We start from the raw sequence: 15,141 nt of genomic DNA, 5'->3' as shown, positions 1-15,141 counted from the left end.
TTATCTTTGTACCTCCCAACAAAGACTCCATGTCTAAGAATATCAGCTGAACTTCAGATACAGTGGCTTTGATCTGATTTACATGGATTTTTTTAATCGATCTGTGATTATCCAGTTGTAGAAAGTCTGGATTTTTACCTTGCTTTGAAGAATCCGTAAACAGACATCAGCTCTTTCAGGGCCAAAAGCACAGCCATGAAAGCGTGAAAAGTTATATAAAAGTCTAAGAGGCAATCAAGCTGTATCGGAAAAGCCTTGCCAGCGGCCTGGTGCTATGATACCCAGAAGTAAATTAAACTAACAGAGCCTTTTATGACTCTAGTCATTGGCATCTGAAATTTAATGAGTCTAAATGGTCACACAGAGAGTGATATTAAAAAGATGTTATTCTAACCATTACAAGGGAAGCTTTGCCCGTACAGGGACTTACAGCTGGTCCTGCCTCTGCCCTTCTTGCTCCGCAGTCCCATGGTACAATTCCTGGCTGAGGCTTTGTGGCCCAACCACAGGGAGGTGTTAGCAGAGCTCATGGCCTCTGTCAGATTTCTTATAGCGTGTTACTTCTAGCTTGGGAAAAAACCCTCAGAAAATGAAATGCTTTTTTTTCTTATTTTGACAACATGAGGTAACTGTCACTCTCCAACCAATGCTTAACGAACATAACCATAGAGCCTGTTATATTTTGTTGAGGTATAGCAACACATATGCAACCCAGAATTTTAAACACCTGGGTTTTCTAACATGTAGTTTATGTTTACTCATTAGGAGATAAATATTACAATGTGACATTCATTTATTCATGCACTTCCATCTCATTATACAGTTTTCAGAGAAAATTGTCCCAGCATCCAAAAGATATCAGATATCACAACCACAGCCCTGACAGCAAGCGTGGTCCCAGGTCAGCTCTGCACCTTCAGTGCCCAGCTGCCTCAAGCCTGAAAAGAGTTTGCTAAAGAGAGACTAAACTAATTCTGCAGCTTCTACCCTAAGCAGAACAGGAATACTTATTCATGAGCTTTGTAAATAAGGATGCATTCAAACCAAGTTATGTGTTTTGCTTAAGATCCTGCTGAGATCTTAGTAAGAACTGCCAACACTCAACGCCTGCCAGAAACAACTTTCTAGGGGCTTTCCACATACAGTCAAAATGCTCTCAATTCCTCACTTATAAAATAAATTTTATATATTACATACATATTTTTAATAATGACAGCTGTTTATTGACCAGACAGGATGTGATGCCTACTGTTAATGCTCATTTTAGCTGTGATAATTAATAATTTTAATATTTAAGTTTAATTGTATAATATCCAATTCTTAAATTATTCAGTCTCTGCAGAATCTTTTTCATTAATACCACACATTCTATTAATGTTTTATTAACACCCTTTATGACTTAATGTGGCTTAATTCTATTAATAAAAACTACTTTTAAAGTCATTATCTTTTTTAATTATGCTGTAACTTGCAATGTAGATTTTCCAGCTCCAGCATGGCTCTGGAAGAGAACTGCTGAGGTTTCTGCAGCTTCTACTCTATTGCCTGACCACACAGAAAAACTAAAAACTTCTTTACTGAAGGGATAAGGTTCTTTTGTCTGAGTAGCTCTGATCTGATAGATATGTGAGATGCTCAGCACTTCAAAAAGGGTACCAAACCGCCTGAAGGACCTAGTGAATGATAATGTGCAGTTAGAGCAACATCACTCAGGATTAGCACTCAGGCTGTCCATAGACTTAACACTGATGCAGCAGTAAGGAGCTTGCTGTGGAGGATACAAGTACCATACAGGCTGCAACTTGCACTGTATAGGCAGCAGCTTGATCATTCGTTTAAATATGTAATGGATAAGACCATTTGCTACATCTGTATCTATTGAACAGGCTACAACGTATCCTGGAATGAGTGATAAACTGTGTATTCATAATCATCTGGCCTTAAGATTCACAGCCAGAAGGCTATTACAGTAAATTAGTAAATTGATTTACTAAATTAATTTACCTGTTTCAGGTCTGAAATATAACTTTTTTGTAAGTGTGGCTCTTGATTATTTGTCCCTCTCCCATTCTGTACATTAGGTATTTTTCTCCTGTGCAGAAAAATTACCTTGTTCTATTCCTGCAATATAAGAGCAGTGTTAAAATGATCTTGGTCCTGTTGTAAGGTGTGACTGATGTAGGAGAGAGTCAAATGATGCAGTACTTAGGCATTATTACAAAATCACACTGAATTGCTTATGGACGTGTTTTATATTTAAGGGGTGAACAATGGCATGGTAACCAGGAGAGGGCTAAAGTTACATGCTGCATCCCAAGATCATCCAAGTCCTGGAGACAATCCACGCCACCTGCTCTCCAGGGCAGAAACCCTGAGTGTTTCTGAATTCATTAGTTATCTCCTGTATTACTCTGAAAGGTCCCAGGCCACTTATCTGTAGTGACCCATGCTTGCTAAAAAGGGCCTGATGTGGGATGATTGGTATAGATCTCCTTGTGCAGCCACTCAGCTTTGATCCACAGCCTCCAAAGGGCTTCCCAGAAGGAGCTCCCAAACATTGGTTGTGTACATGTTCAGTAGAAGAGCAGATATCTATTTCCAGACGTCTTCTGAGACACCTCTTTCTCTGAGTGAGTAGGACAAGTCTATCTCAAGTGAGTAGGACAGTAAAATACTGGTGAAGCAGTGCCGTAATTAAAGAACTAACTCAGGAAAAGGGGTTTACTGAGCATGGTGTAGGATGAAAAACAGTGCAGAATAAGAACAAGAACTCTCCAAGTCATATCAATCACTTCCCATGGTCCCTTAGTAGCCCTCCTTAAAGAATACATTATATAAAAAATTTAAAAGTGCTTTCATATATAGCACTTTCTACAGATTAAAGCCAACACAAATCTTGTGTGATTTTCTTGTTTCAAGAAAACATTCAGCATTTTTCTAATGGGCTTTTAAATTTTTTCCTCACAATATGCAGTTTTGCCCTCTCTGCACCAAGTTTAAATTTTCCCTTTCTCTTCCTTCCCTTAGTTCCCCTAGCTCCAAAAACAAGCAATATAATTTCCTGAGCTTCTGCAGATTTGGTCTTCCAAGTGTAACTAATAATCTGCTCTTTCTGAACTGTGTTTCAATAATTCTCAAATTAGATCTCTGAACGTTAAAGCACTTTTTCAAACAAGCCTCCATGCAGAGTACAGAAATGGTGTTGAAAGTTAATTTTGCCTGAGTTGAGATCATTTGAAGACTCATCAGATGGCCCTTGCAAGGACTCTATGAAACCTTCTGTGCTGTAAAAATATTTGGGGCATCTTCCATTTAATATCTAGGTAAAGAATACCATGCAAGATGGATATAATAAACCCAAAGGAACTAAACTGTTGCTCATCAGTAATGATTAGTAACATGAAAAGAAGTAGGGCGTCAGAGTATAAACGACACCAGGAAGTGAATAAAGCAGGAGTAAAGCTGTGCTTCCTGGTGCTGGAATAGGTCAATGACTGAATCTTCTGGATTTTCTGCATGTAAAAATTAAACCTTTGAAGTTTATAGAGGAGATGATAGAACTATTCCTCATCTACCCTACATTTACAGTCACATCCCTTCATTTCTTGTGGACGTCTGCAGAAGCCATGCCACCGATAGCTCCCAGTAGTAGTAGTGCCCCCCTCTTCCAATATTATACCAGTGACAAAAAAAGAAATGCACAATACCTTTGGTGGCAGAGAAACTAGACTGACATTGTTTCATACTCCGAACATCAGTCTTTCTTAATGAATCATTCTTTTCTGAAAACACTGAGCACAAAATTCAGAAGTAAAAGATGAAGGAACTCAGGTGCATGTTTGTTTTCCTGTAATCTTTCATGACTTTGTTAACTCACTCTGGATACCGTGACCAACCATCCTCAATCTTTGCAAAAACAGATGTCCAAAGCCAAAAAACCAACTTGCTAGAAAGCAGAAATATTCCACTCTTAAGCAAAGTTACATTTACAAGCTACTATAAACATTCAGAGTCACCATGACATTACTGAGTACGAGTACAGTGAGTACAACATTACTGAGTATAACAAATGTGGTTACGTTAAGATAGCAAGACAGCAACGAGGTTTTCATTGCATCAGAAACAGACTTCACAACACCAAACAGATCACTTAACTGCATGTGTAGGAAAGAAGTACTTCAAAATTACTGAGTACAACCTGGATTTATTTTTGTAAATTTATATGGCATGTATGTCATTTTTGTACATAGAATCAACATTTTGCACCCATAGCACACTGACATCATAGTTTAGAAAAAAAAGTGTAAGGGCAATGCGAACGATGCTATCCCACCTGGATGTGCCCATGGTAACAGACCAAACAAAGGACCATATCACAGCAAAAGGCGCCTAAATCCATTGATGTTTATTTCCAGAGCGACTGGTGTTGAGGGTTTTGAACACAGATAAAAGCACTAGAAGGGGAGCCAAGCAAAGTGTAATTTGTGAGAAAACATTTGCATAGCACTACTGAAAAAATTAACAAGAAGTGTAAGTTTATAGCCAGAAGTATGGGGAGCCTGTAATGTGGGGGCAGAGCCCATTACCACTCACTATCCAGAAGAGGCTGGAGGAAAGGGTCATGTATCATGTCATGTTTGCATGAGACTGACAGCTGGACAGAAGGCACCAAGAGCTTTTCTAGCCATCAAAACCTCAGCAAATCATTTATCTCAGGAGACAAAGGGTGCTGTATGTCTGGGTTGTGGAAGCTCCAGGATGAAAGATTAAAGATTCTTTAAATATTCTGAAATATCCCTCTTTAGAGAGCATTAAAGGCAAGCTGCAGGAGACCAATGCAATCAGGAACATCACAGACATGTCAAGCTATAATGAGAAAGAGCCAAATGCATTCCTGGTGTAATACTGCCAACATTCGTGGCCACTCACCAGGAGACAATTTGTCCCATTTTTCATTATTAGCAGCATCTGTAAGAACTGTTTGCCATCTTCTGGCAATACATAATTTCAGAAAAAAAGTGGGGGAAAAAATAAAGCACCATATTTTTTGTTTAATCAAAAACTCTTTGATTCCCTAGGAGAATAATTCTAGGAAGATACGAAAACAGCTGCCTAGACATTTCAGGAAATGTTTCATTCAGACTATTGAAAGCATTAATATATTTTTCATTATTCACATAATTTGAAAATTAAAAAAGCATTGACATTTTATTGCACTTAAGTAATATGTCATTTTTACGATTAAATATTAAATAAATTAATATTTGTACTTTATGGTTAATTTTATCTGATGTAAAATCCCACATTCTTGATAAACTACAAAGCAATTATTAAAATATTTTGATGTGAAAGGAGAACCTAGAAACAAATCCGATGTCTAATCTCTCTTGACCTGACATCTTCACAGAGGAGATAAGCATAGCAAGACTAGACCTAACAGAATCTTAAAAGAGCAACCTGTAAAAAACCACAGGTATTGCAGGAAAGTAAATAAACTCATCAGTAGGCTGAGCTCTTTCCTCTGACTTAGTACCTAGGCAATGCTCAGAAAGTAAGACAGGCACACCTCTCTCCTCCATTAGCAGTTAAGCCAGGATTGTTTTGCTAGTGATTCAGATGTAAGCCATCAGCAAGCACTAGATCCAGGTAGAAGACTAGGCTTTAGTTAAGAAAGGAGCAAGAGATACATGGGAGTAGTACCCTCATTTCCACTGCATTGAATGTGTGTAAGCTAATGTAACAAAGCAAACAATTCATGTAATGGCTGCTCTACCTCAAACCAAAAAGCCTCTAGACAGAAAACTTGTGCTCCTGATGTTTTCTCCTTGTCACTCTTCCTCCAAAATGGCTGTGTTCGTCTCCTACTTGTCCTCCTACACACTCAAGTCTTGTGTCTGTGGTGTCTCTTACTCAGTTAGCAATTTACTCCTTGCCTGGGAGTTATGCGAAACAGGTCATAGGTGAGTCATTCTTACACATCCCATGGAGAAGTGCCGCCAGCCTGCATGACAGAGGCTTGTGGAAGCTAAAGCCACCCAGGAAACACCTACTAAATTATACCAAATCAAATGCCATCACAGTAACAGATTATAGTGCCTCTCCCTGCTCATTTATTTGGTCTAAATTAGTAGGTCAAGGGAGATTTTCTCCCTTCAAAGAAAAGAGAAAGGCATCCATTAGCCTTCAGTGAGATGTATACCTTCAAAAAACAATTTCTTCCACAGTAAGGTTGGTATCTATAGTGACAAAGTCAGAAATAAATTTAAAACTACATCATCCCTAAAACTCTCCAGCAGTTTCAACCAAATGAGATGCCTTTTGCTTCTGCTTTTAAGTTGTTTGGGTGTTAGTAGTTCATGCTCTATTAAACAAATACTGTCTTCAGTTCCTCCCAGAGGTGAAAGGAGAAAAAAGTAAAATTGTTGCTCTGTCTCTGATTTAGTATGTTTGCAAAATATTTTGAGATATTTTGTAATAACAGACAGTAAAAGTAGATTATGTTCACACTTAACACATAGGTTTTATGTAAAGCTTAAGAACTACAGAAAAAATATTTATTCATAAATATTAATAACTCTCTCCAAAATGCAGCTATAACCTCAGAATAAGCATTAAGACAAATCATTACTTTAGTTGCTCTACAGAATAAAATTGTGCGTTTTTCTCCTGTTTATATTTGTTATAGAAAAGTAATCATTTTAGTGCTGGTTGAACAAGTCCAAATGAACCCTTATGGCTTGAACACAGCTCTTTAAAAGGTTTTCCTTTTGAGCAACAAATTACATTACTGCATTTTGCTCTACTCTACCAGTTTTGAAATTTTCCCATAATGTTCAAACGTTAGAGGGAAGTTGGTTATAACACCCGCACATCAGTGGTGTCCTCACTAGCCAGTGACATATTGCAACAATGGCTTGTTGACATTAATTTCTACCAAGTCTGAGGATGACTTTCTACATAATTTCATTTCCTTTAAAAGAAAAAGCAGGTTAGATTGGGTTTTGGCTGTCTCAGATTGATAGTACTTAAACCTTATAGAAAGTCTTTTTCTCAAGTTCTTACCTGCAAGTACTATATTGCCACAGAATATGAATGATAGTTTTATTTCATGGCAGCTTTTCCCCCCAGCCACTGGAAATACAGCCTAGAGGTGCCTCCCCAGCAAGAAGGCCAGGCACAGTATTTTAAACAAACTGCAGCCAGTGGCCCACCTTGGGTTCTCCCACAGCCCAACTTCCCTTTAAGCTGCAGCTAGAAGTCTTCTTGCTTAGTTGGCCAAGTTGTCTTTTTCTTAGGGTTTTCTGTGGGAGAGGCAGAAATCCAGACATGCATATAATATTCCATGTCCTAGTTTATAGATATCTATATTTATATATCACTACATGTTACAAATACATTGATTCACTTTTTTTGAAGTAGCTTCTAGCCCGCTACAATTTCTCACTGCAACATTTGGTGGTTTTTTCCTCCCCTCCAAAAAAGAAAATAGGAAAAAAAAAAAAAAAAGAAAATTGGCCAGGGTGACAGTCCATTAGTAAATTAGTTCTCTCATCTCTAGGGAATAAAACAGCAGGCCACTCATCCCCAGGTCTCCTCCCCCACGTGTCCCACAAATAACAGGCAAAATATCGCCGTTTGTGCCTCAGAGGAGCTGCAAGAGGTGTTTGCCACCTTGGTTTCAAATGGTGGCCACCTGGCTTGTCCTCCTGGATGAGAAACAGCTAATTTGAGCATAGTGGCACATTCTGCACAGAGGCAATCTTGTTACCTGAAAGTGTCTTGCGCTCTAGGCCATTTGATGTTTTTACTGGTGCGCAGCTGGTGCTTCCCAAAGTAACAAGCTATTTCTGTAACTTCAGATGCTCTCAGAGCTTTGCACGAGATCTGGTAGTGGCCCACTGCTCTTCACTGCCACTCAGTGAAAAACATCTTGTGGACAACTGGGAAAAAATACCGTAGCTAAGTCAAATACGCTGGGCAGGCCAACGCTCGACACCACCTCTACCCCAGGGAAGTGTGACAATGCCGTAAAAAGCACAAACTTAATTTTCTAAGGCCCAAAGTGGCTTGTTTTGTGCTAGCTCAGGTACCTTGCTGGTGCACAAAGGCAGCTTCATGCCTCTCAGCAAAGTCCTGGGATAGTTTTAGAGAACAGGCAAAGTGACCTGGAGCCCATGCATAGTCCTTGATTCAAGTGTTAACCAAAATAGGATCCCCTGGATCTCAGATCTAAAAAGAGCCAGCATAGGGTCTGCGCTTCCCCCACCAGGCACAGCCTGCAGACCTGTACTGCGGGGGCGGCGCTGAAGAGCAGGAGTAAAAAAGCAGCCCGCTGAAGCAGATGCTTTTTGTAGGCAAGCTCCTAAGAGCTGATCTCTCTACATGCATGAGACTTTTATTTTTTCTTGCTCAAGTGCCAAGCAGGGAGCAGATGGTACATTACTCAGCCCTAACTGGAGGGTAAGAAAGTGTGATTTTTTTTTTTTTTTAATTCAGTTGAGACCCTCAGCCCATTTAGATTCCCAGCTCAAAGTTTATTTGTCTTACACAGAACTTGTACTTTCTCCCCTCTCAAATACTAATCCTCTCCACACATATGCTCATTATGCAAAAGCATATGACAAACACCATCTGGGAAAATAAATAGCTCCTCAGCTAACCACCCTGCTCCCTCCCTTCATGTCACCCACCTCACTATTGTCTCTCCTATTTTTATCTGCAAGACAGCAATCACTCAATCAAGCTATTAACTTAAAAGTGCCATCTCAGTCAAGCAAGCTGCAGATCCCAGGCTGGGCAGTGAAACCCATTCCCTTTTTTGAGATGATGTACATCTTCACAGTAATTTGAATGCATGCGTAGCACTGAGAAAAATAAAGGTATCTTTTAACGGACAGCTGATACGAATGAGAGATACTAGTCCTGACCCATAGAAGTCCATGCTTGGTTTTCAGCTAAAAGGTTACATTTTCTCCCCCCATGAAATACATGGCTCTTGCCATGAGTTCCACCTCGTTTCCATGGATCCCTGAGATAGTCCTTCATTGCTGACAGATTATTGCTCATACCATTCAGAGCCAGGTAATGGTGCTAAATAGAGAATGACATTAGCCAAGTTCAGTGATTTCTCTAACCTCTATGCAGACAGGTAAGAATAGGAGTCGTGCTGTCATTAGTCATGATGGATTCATTGTCTGCTGGAGCGTTAATCAAAAGAAATCATGTATGCAAGAGAAAGACATCTCAGAATATTCTTTTTTGCACCAATGGATTAGGAAAATCATCATGATTCAGCAAAGGAGATGTCTATTTAGCTAAATTAAACAGGATCTGCACAATCCAGCCATATTGTGTTGAGGCTAAGTAACCAGGAGAAATTCAAAATGCACAGCCAAGCGACTCAGCAGCTGATGCGGTGATACAAAGGCAGAGCTTTGTAAGTACCCTGTAAGAATTGTGCGGCCATAAACACTGCAATATTATATCTGTTTAGAAAAAATATGAGACAAAATTCAATGATGACCTTATCTGAGCTACAAATTCTTGTCAATTATTATATGCTTGTAGGGACATGTTTAACAGATGACAGTAAGTCCTTCTCATTTGTCCTCAGAGACAGCACTGATATTGCCCAGCTAAGAAATCCATTACACAGCTACGAAAGAGGCAATTTGATTTCATGAGCACGTGCCTTTATTATTTTAAGAATAATTTAACATAGACAGAGGAAAGCAGAATCTGTGTGAAAAAAGACTGGGGTTTCCAGCATTGCAGTTACCAGCCCTGTGGTTCTTCCTTCTCCTGAACACTTTTTTTGGCGGGGAGGGAGATTATTTTTGTTTTCCTCTCCATTGACTCCCCTGGGAGTTTCACCTCACCTAAGACAGAGGAGTTTAAGTCTGCTATATGGTTTCGGTGTTGATGTTGCTTAGAATACATATGGCTGTGCAATACACACTCTGTGCTGCTGAACATGCCCTTAACTCCCTTCTCTTTATTGTTACAACAGACGAACCAAACTCCTGGAGTGCTCCCTCTGCCACCTCCCCAGGTCTGCCGGAAGTAGCTCTTTCCCTTGAGGACATAATCTCACCATTATCTTCATCACACATAGCCCCACCCTCTGACCCTTCTCACCAGATAAGCCCAGAGCCAACATGGGATATCAAGAGGGAACATGATGTAAGGAAACCAAAGGAGCTTTCGGTGAACGGTCACAAAAAGAAAAGGTTAGGAGAACAAAGAGAAAGGTCAGCAAGTCCTAAAAAGGTAGACAGGTCAAAGCATGAAGAGGCTTCTTGGAAAGGATATTCAGAAGGCAAAAATAAGACCACTGATGGTGGCAGGCCCACCTCAGAAAGCAAAGTGGTGGGACACAGCATAATGATCGAGGCTGGTGTGAGAGAGCACGTGTGTGCTGGAACCAGTGATGAACAGTTTGGGAGGCTGAGGAAGCCAGAAAGCAAGAGAGGAGGCTCTCTTAGCAAAAAAGATGATCACAAATCCACAAATACCAGTGAGAAGAAGTCAGCTGCAGCATCCGACCATGTCAAACTTGATACAGGTGCTACCAAGACGTACAGTAGCAACCGCTGCAGCTCACCTGGAATTGATATGGACCACAGCCAGAGGGACCCTGACGGGAAACCCAGCGAGTTCCCCAGGAAGGGACATCTCCACTCCATTAGCACTCGCAGCACCAACACCACAGTTCGAAAGGCAACGGTCTCCCCAGGGCCATGGAAAATCCCTGGCTCGGATAAGCTACCTAGCGTCCTGAAGTCTGGTACTTCTGCCATGAGCAGATAAGCAAGGGACTGTTGCCCTCTAACTGTCTCAAACTGACGCAGAACATTCTTCTTAGTTTTTGTCTCACATTGGTTTGTTTTAATTTATTTTAACTATCACACATATACACAAAGCATTGAGGAATGAAAACATTAGTGTGTAATTCCATGACAATGTGCACAGTATCTAATAAGTTCAAAAGCATATAGTCAACACGGAGATTTAAAATCGACCCTAAAGTCCCAGTTCCATTTTAGGGACTTTGGCAGCTATGGAAGAAACCAAAACAATATGAAGGACAGTACATCAGAGAAGGATAGTGCAGTGTAGCTTTAGCATTTTTTTTTCCCACTGCATGAAGGACTTGGATTTCATTCAAACTTTATATCAAGAAACTGGAACAAGTTAGAGCAATCACAAACTGGAACATCGCCTTAAATAAAACTGCACGGAGCAAGCTGAAACCGAGAGAGGATTTTTTCATGGAGCTAAAATGTTGTAAATAAATTGTTCTCGACATATCTAGACAGGGGTTAAAGGGTTTCTTTGAAGCATCGTTGGAACTGTACACCCATGACACGTCTCCACTGTTAACGCTTTGGGATAGTCCACGTGATACCCTGTAGCATAGTTCACTGGGCGCTACGGGAGGAGTGGGGAATCCAGTGGATTAGTTTCTGTGATACCATTTCTACTGCCATTTTTGTGAACAAAACATGTTTCTGTACATTGGAAAGGAGTTAGGGTGGAGTTGTACTTGCAAATTATTCTCAAAAGCGATTTATTACAGGTTCCCCAAATCCTGCGAGGTAGCACACAAACCAATTGGTCAGGCCAGATGTCTGCAAGGCCCTTGCAATGAAAGGAAGAGTGCTACAGAGAAAAAGCTGCAGTTTCCTTAAGGAAAGGCCTTTCCCTCCTGCAGAAAACGAGAGCTTCACTTATCTACAGTGCTATGTTTCATACCCATCTACATTTAGTTAGGACACTCTCACCTTTCATCCCCTCAGTTTGGCAGAGCAGGTGCCTCTAAGGCACATGTTAACAATAATTAGACTGGTTTCTGAAATACAGTTGTTGGTGTCTTCATTCAGTAAATTCGATATATTTCCATTTATAAAATGGTTTCCATTTTATAGTTTTTTCCCTACCTCGTTTTTCTTTTTTTTTTTTTTTTTTTGTCCTTTTCATTTTTATCTTTCTAGCTTCTCTGTTTTGAATTTCAAGCCTTAAGTGCCAGGTAAACATTCCAGTCTGCCTTCACAGGAAATAACTCCAAGTTCAGTCAATCAGTCATTATCTTGTTTCAAAAAGATGTGTGTGTGTCTGTGTAAGTGTGCATATGCTTATTTGTCTGTCAAAATTAAAACAAAATCCTGGGCAATAATGCATTGGTAATTAAAAAAATCATAAAGCTAAGTACTGTCAAAAATTCATATTTAAAAACTAATGTCCTCTAGCAATCTTAGTTCCTCACATGCTCTGCTGAAAAATTAGATTGAGATTGGCTTTGTTCCAATAAATTAGCACATTACTGTATGTCTCAAACATTGCACTGGACTGAGAAATTTATAGGCATGTTTCTTCCTGTCCAATTATTTGAAAAGCCTCAAGTCAAGGATTTTGCAGCTTTCAAACAATTTTTTTTAGAAAGAAAAATTCATTTATAATTTCTAAAAAAGCACAAGTCCTTGTAGCTGTTTATAAAACTCTTATTTAACGAAAAAAAAATCTTTACCCCCTGAACTAGAATCCAATATAATTTGCCATTAATTTATTTAATCTGATTTTGGACAATGCTTCTGTAGTGTAGATGCACGTCCCAGTATCTTATTTTTATGTATAAAGAAAGCAAACAATGAAATCTGAAAAACAGTTGAGATTATGCTTGCATAAACTCTAATTTGCACAGTTCACAGCTACTCCTTGTGCAGTAATTGCTTTATGCGGCTGTAATCGATAACCTGTGAAGACAGCACATCATCTAAACCCCATTCCAAATAATATTTCTGTGTAGTGTTAGCTGTGAATTTACCCTGTACAGCTCTATCTCTATAAATATAATTCCATGTATTAATAGTCACAGAAAGGCTGTAAGTGAGCAACTATTTTTATGAAACGCACCACTATGGATAAATTAACTTTTACAGAAATCTTGTTTACTGTATGATATTCTAAACCACTGTCAAATAAAATATATATCCAAAAATCTTTTTTTTTAATTGCACATAGTCTGTGTTAATTTTGAGTGACAGGGTTCAGCGTTGCACCAACAATCATTTACATGCATATGAGTAGAATTAATTAACAACTGCGTTATAAAAAAGGGGACACTCCATTTTGATTTCTTACTCCAAAGAGGGATACAATTTTGAATATATATGTAGGTGACCAAACAAATTCCTTATAGGCAAGTTAAGGTGTATGAGGCTGCACAGACACAGAGAAATCTCTTGATGGAGAAGCCTGAACTTTTAGTCTCTTTCCAGTCCCAGGAGACACAGGATCAGGTGGCCACACTCCCAGCAGTGAGAGATAACTTCTGAGCATACACCATACATACAAAAGGCATCGGGTAGCCCTAGGAAGGTTTGTTTACAAGCTGACTGAAGGGGGCATAATTTGATTTCCAGTTTACTTTACAGAAATAATGTCTCAGAAAACATCATAATGCTGTAAAAACAGTAACAAGACAGCCTCTTCTGGGGCCTGATCCATCCCCCATTGAACAGAACAGAAAAAAGCCCCTTACCTTCAGTTAGGCAAAACAAATCACCAGATTACAGACTGTAGGGACTGTAAGATGTGCTGGCTGGAAAACTATTGATATTTTTCACAAAAAGTGACTTTTTTAAAATAAATAATTCCTTTTTCCTTAAAATATCATTTTCTTAAAAATAATAATAATAATTTGCCTTCATGTACCCTGAGTCACTTTCTGCCGAAGCTCGTTTTTCAGAAGATTAATGTTCCACATAAAAAATTTCAACCAGCTGAATTAATAACATAATTTTTCGTTACCATAAGCACATAACAAATTTGAAGCACCTCAAAAAAATATTTGCTGCTATTTAAATAGCCACCATTTTTATGGTTGGAAATCTGAGTATGGGCCTGATTCACACGCAGAGGTACGACAGGGAAGCATGCTGAAGCTGTATAGCCCCACCCAGTCTAATTTTCTGTTAATACCATGTTCTTTCTCTTTTAAACATAGTAGTACAGCATTTGCATTGCATTGCCATTCTTATGACCCCTTTTAATCTACTTTTTCATACCTACACAATAACACAGGAAATCGGATGTTTATTTTGATGCAGATTCACTGCTCCAAACTCCAGTGCATTGGTGTAAGTAATCTTGCCTGCATGTGTTCAGCAATGCACATTTGGGGAGGAGTTTTGGTAAAACTTCATAGGCAGATGTTGGTGCAGCCCTTTTCCTAAACGGGGGCAAATGTTGACTCTGAGGCTCTATCTCTCTCCAGGTATTTCTCTGCTCAGTAGCTTTAGGAAGTCCACACAAACCTCAGAGCCAGGAAGAGCAGATTTTCAAACAAGTTTAATAAAAAAGCCAGAAAATTTAACAACTCCCATAAGGTCTTGCTAAAGATGTCATCTTTTCTTCCAGAAAGCTCCTGGACTGACAGCACTCTTCATATAAGTACAACAGAGCACAGGCTGCACTGATTTAGCTACACTATCCTCCCCTAAACAGGAGGGACATTTGCAGCCCATATATCTACCCACTCCACTCAGTGATAAGAGTGCCAACAATTTAGCACCAGTGTGGATAGCTGTCTGCTAGGAATTGATGCAGAAGTTCTAGCATGGCCCCATTTCTTCTCTGATATTTTTTGTCTCCCATCTGAAAGTGCAGCCAACTACCATTGCCAAGAACTCATCTCCATTGAAGATCAGCTTCAGTCTTATTTGCGCCGCCTCTGCTGAATATGAACATCTCATGCTTAGCCTCCTCTACATGCCAGGTACCTTCAGCACCACCAAATCTATCCTGAATCTCTTCTTTTCCTTCACAGCTCCCCACCGCTCTTGTTCCTAATTCTACTTCTGAGATAAGTGTTGCTGTCTTTCAGTGGATTGAATCTCCCATTCTGTTTTCCCTTTCTATCCCTCAAAATTTTGTCTTCCTCTTTTTTCCTCTTTCCTTTTGGCTCTCTCACCAGTTTACATCACTTGCCACTCTCAACCTCTACCTTACATGTCTCAGCAGCTCCATGCTAGACACCTCTGCTGAGAGTTGTGATGACCGGTTACTCACACTGGACAAGTCATTAGTGGGTGTCATATAAACACATAGACATACCCAACACCTTGAACAGAAGCCCAACCC

The 15,141-nt window shown here is 39.6% G+C and overlaps 1 protein-coding gene across 6 annotated transcripts in view; it reads left to right on the top strand.

Annotated features, from left to right (window-relative positions):
- Positions 1-12,999, top strand: part of MAGI2 (membrane associated guanylate kinase, WW and PDZ domain containing 2) — a 762,823-nt gene extending 749,824 nt beyond the window's left edge. For all 6 annotated transcript variants that reach the window (XM_075081471.1, XM_075081469.1, XM_075081468.1 and 3 more), the window contains one exon: positions 10,010-12,999. In XM_075081471.1, the coding sequence (XP_074937572.1) occupies positions 10,010-10,809 (800 nt within the window). In that variant the 3' untranslated portion in view covers positions 10,810-12,999. The remainder of the gene's footprint in view (positions 1-10,009) is intronic.
- Positions 13,000-15,141: the final 2,142 nt, after the last annotated feature.

Source organism: Phalacrocorax aristotelis, chromosome 1 (genome assembly GCF_949628215.1).
Source record: "Phalacrocorax aristotelis chromosome 1, bGulAri2.1, whole genome shotgun sequence".
NCBI lineage: Eukaryota > Metazoa > Chordata > Aves > Suliformes > Phalacrocoracidae > Phalacrocorax > Phalacrocorax aristotelis.
The sequence above is the reverse complement of the archived record's forward strand: the minus strand, read 5'-3'. Positions and strand labels throughout refer to the sequence as shown.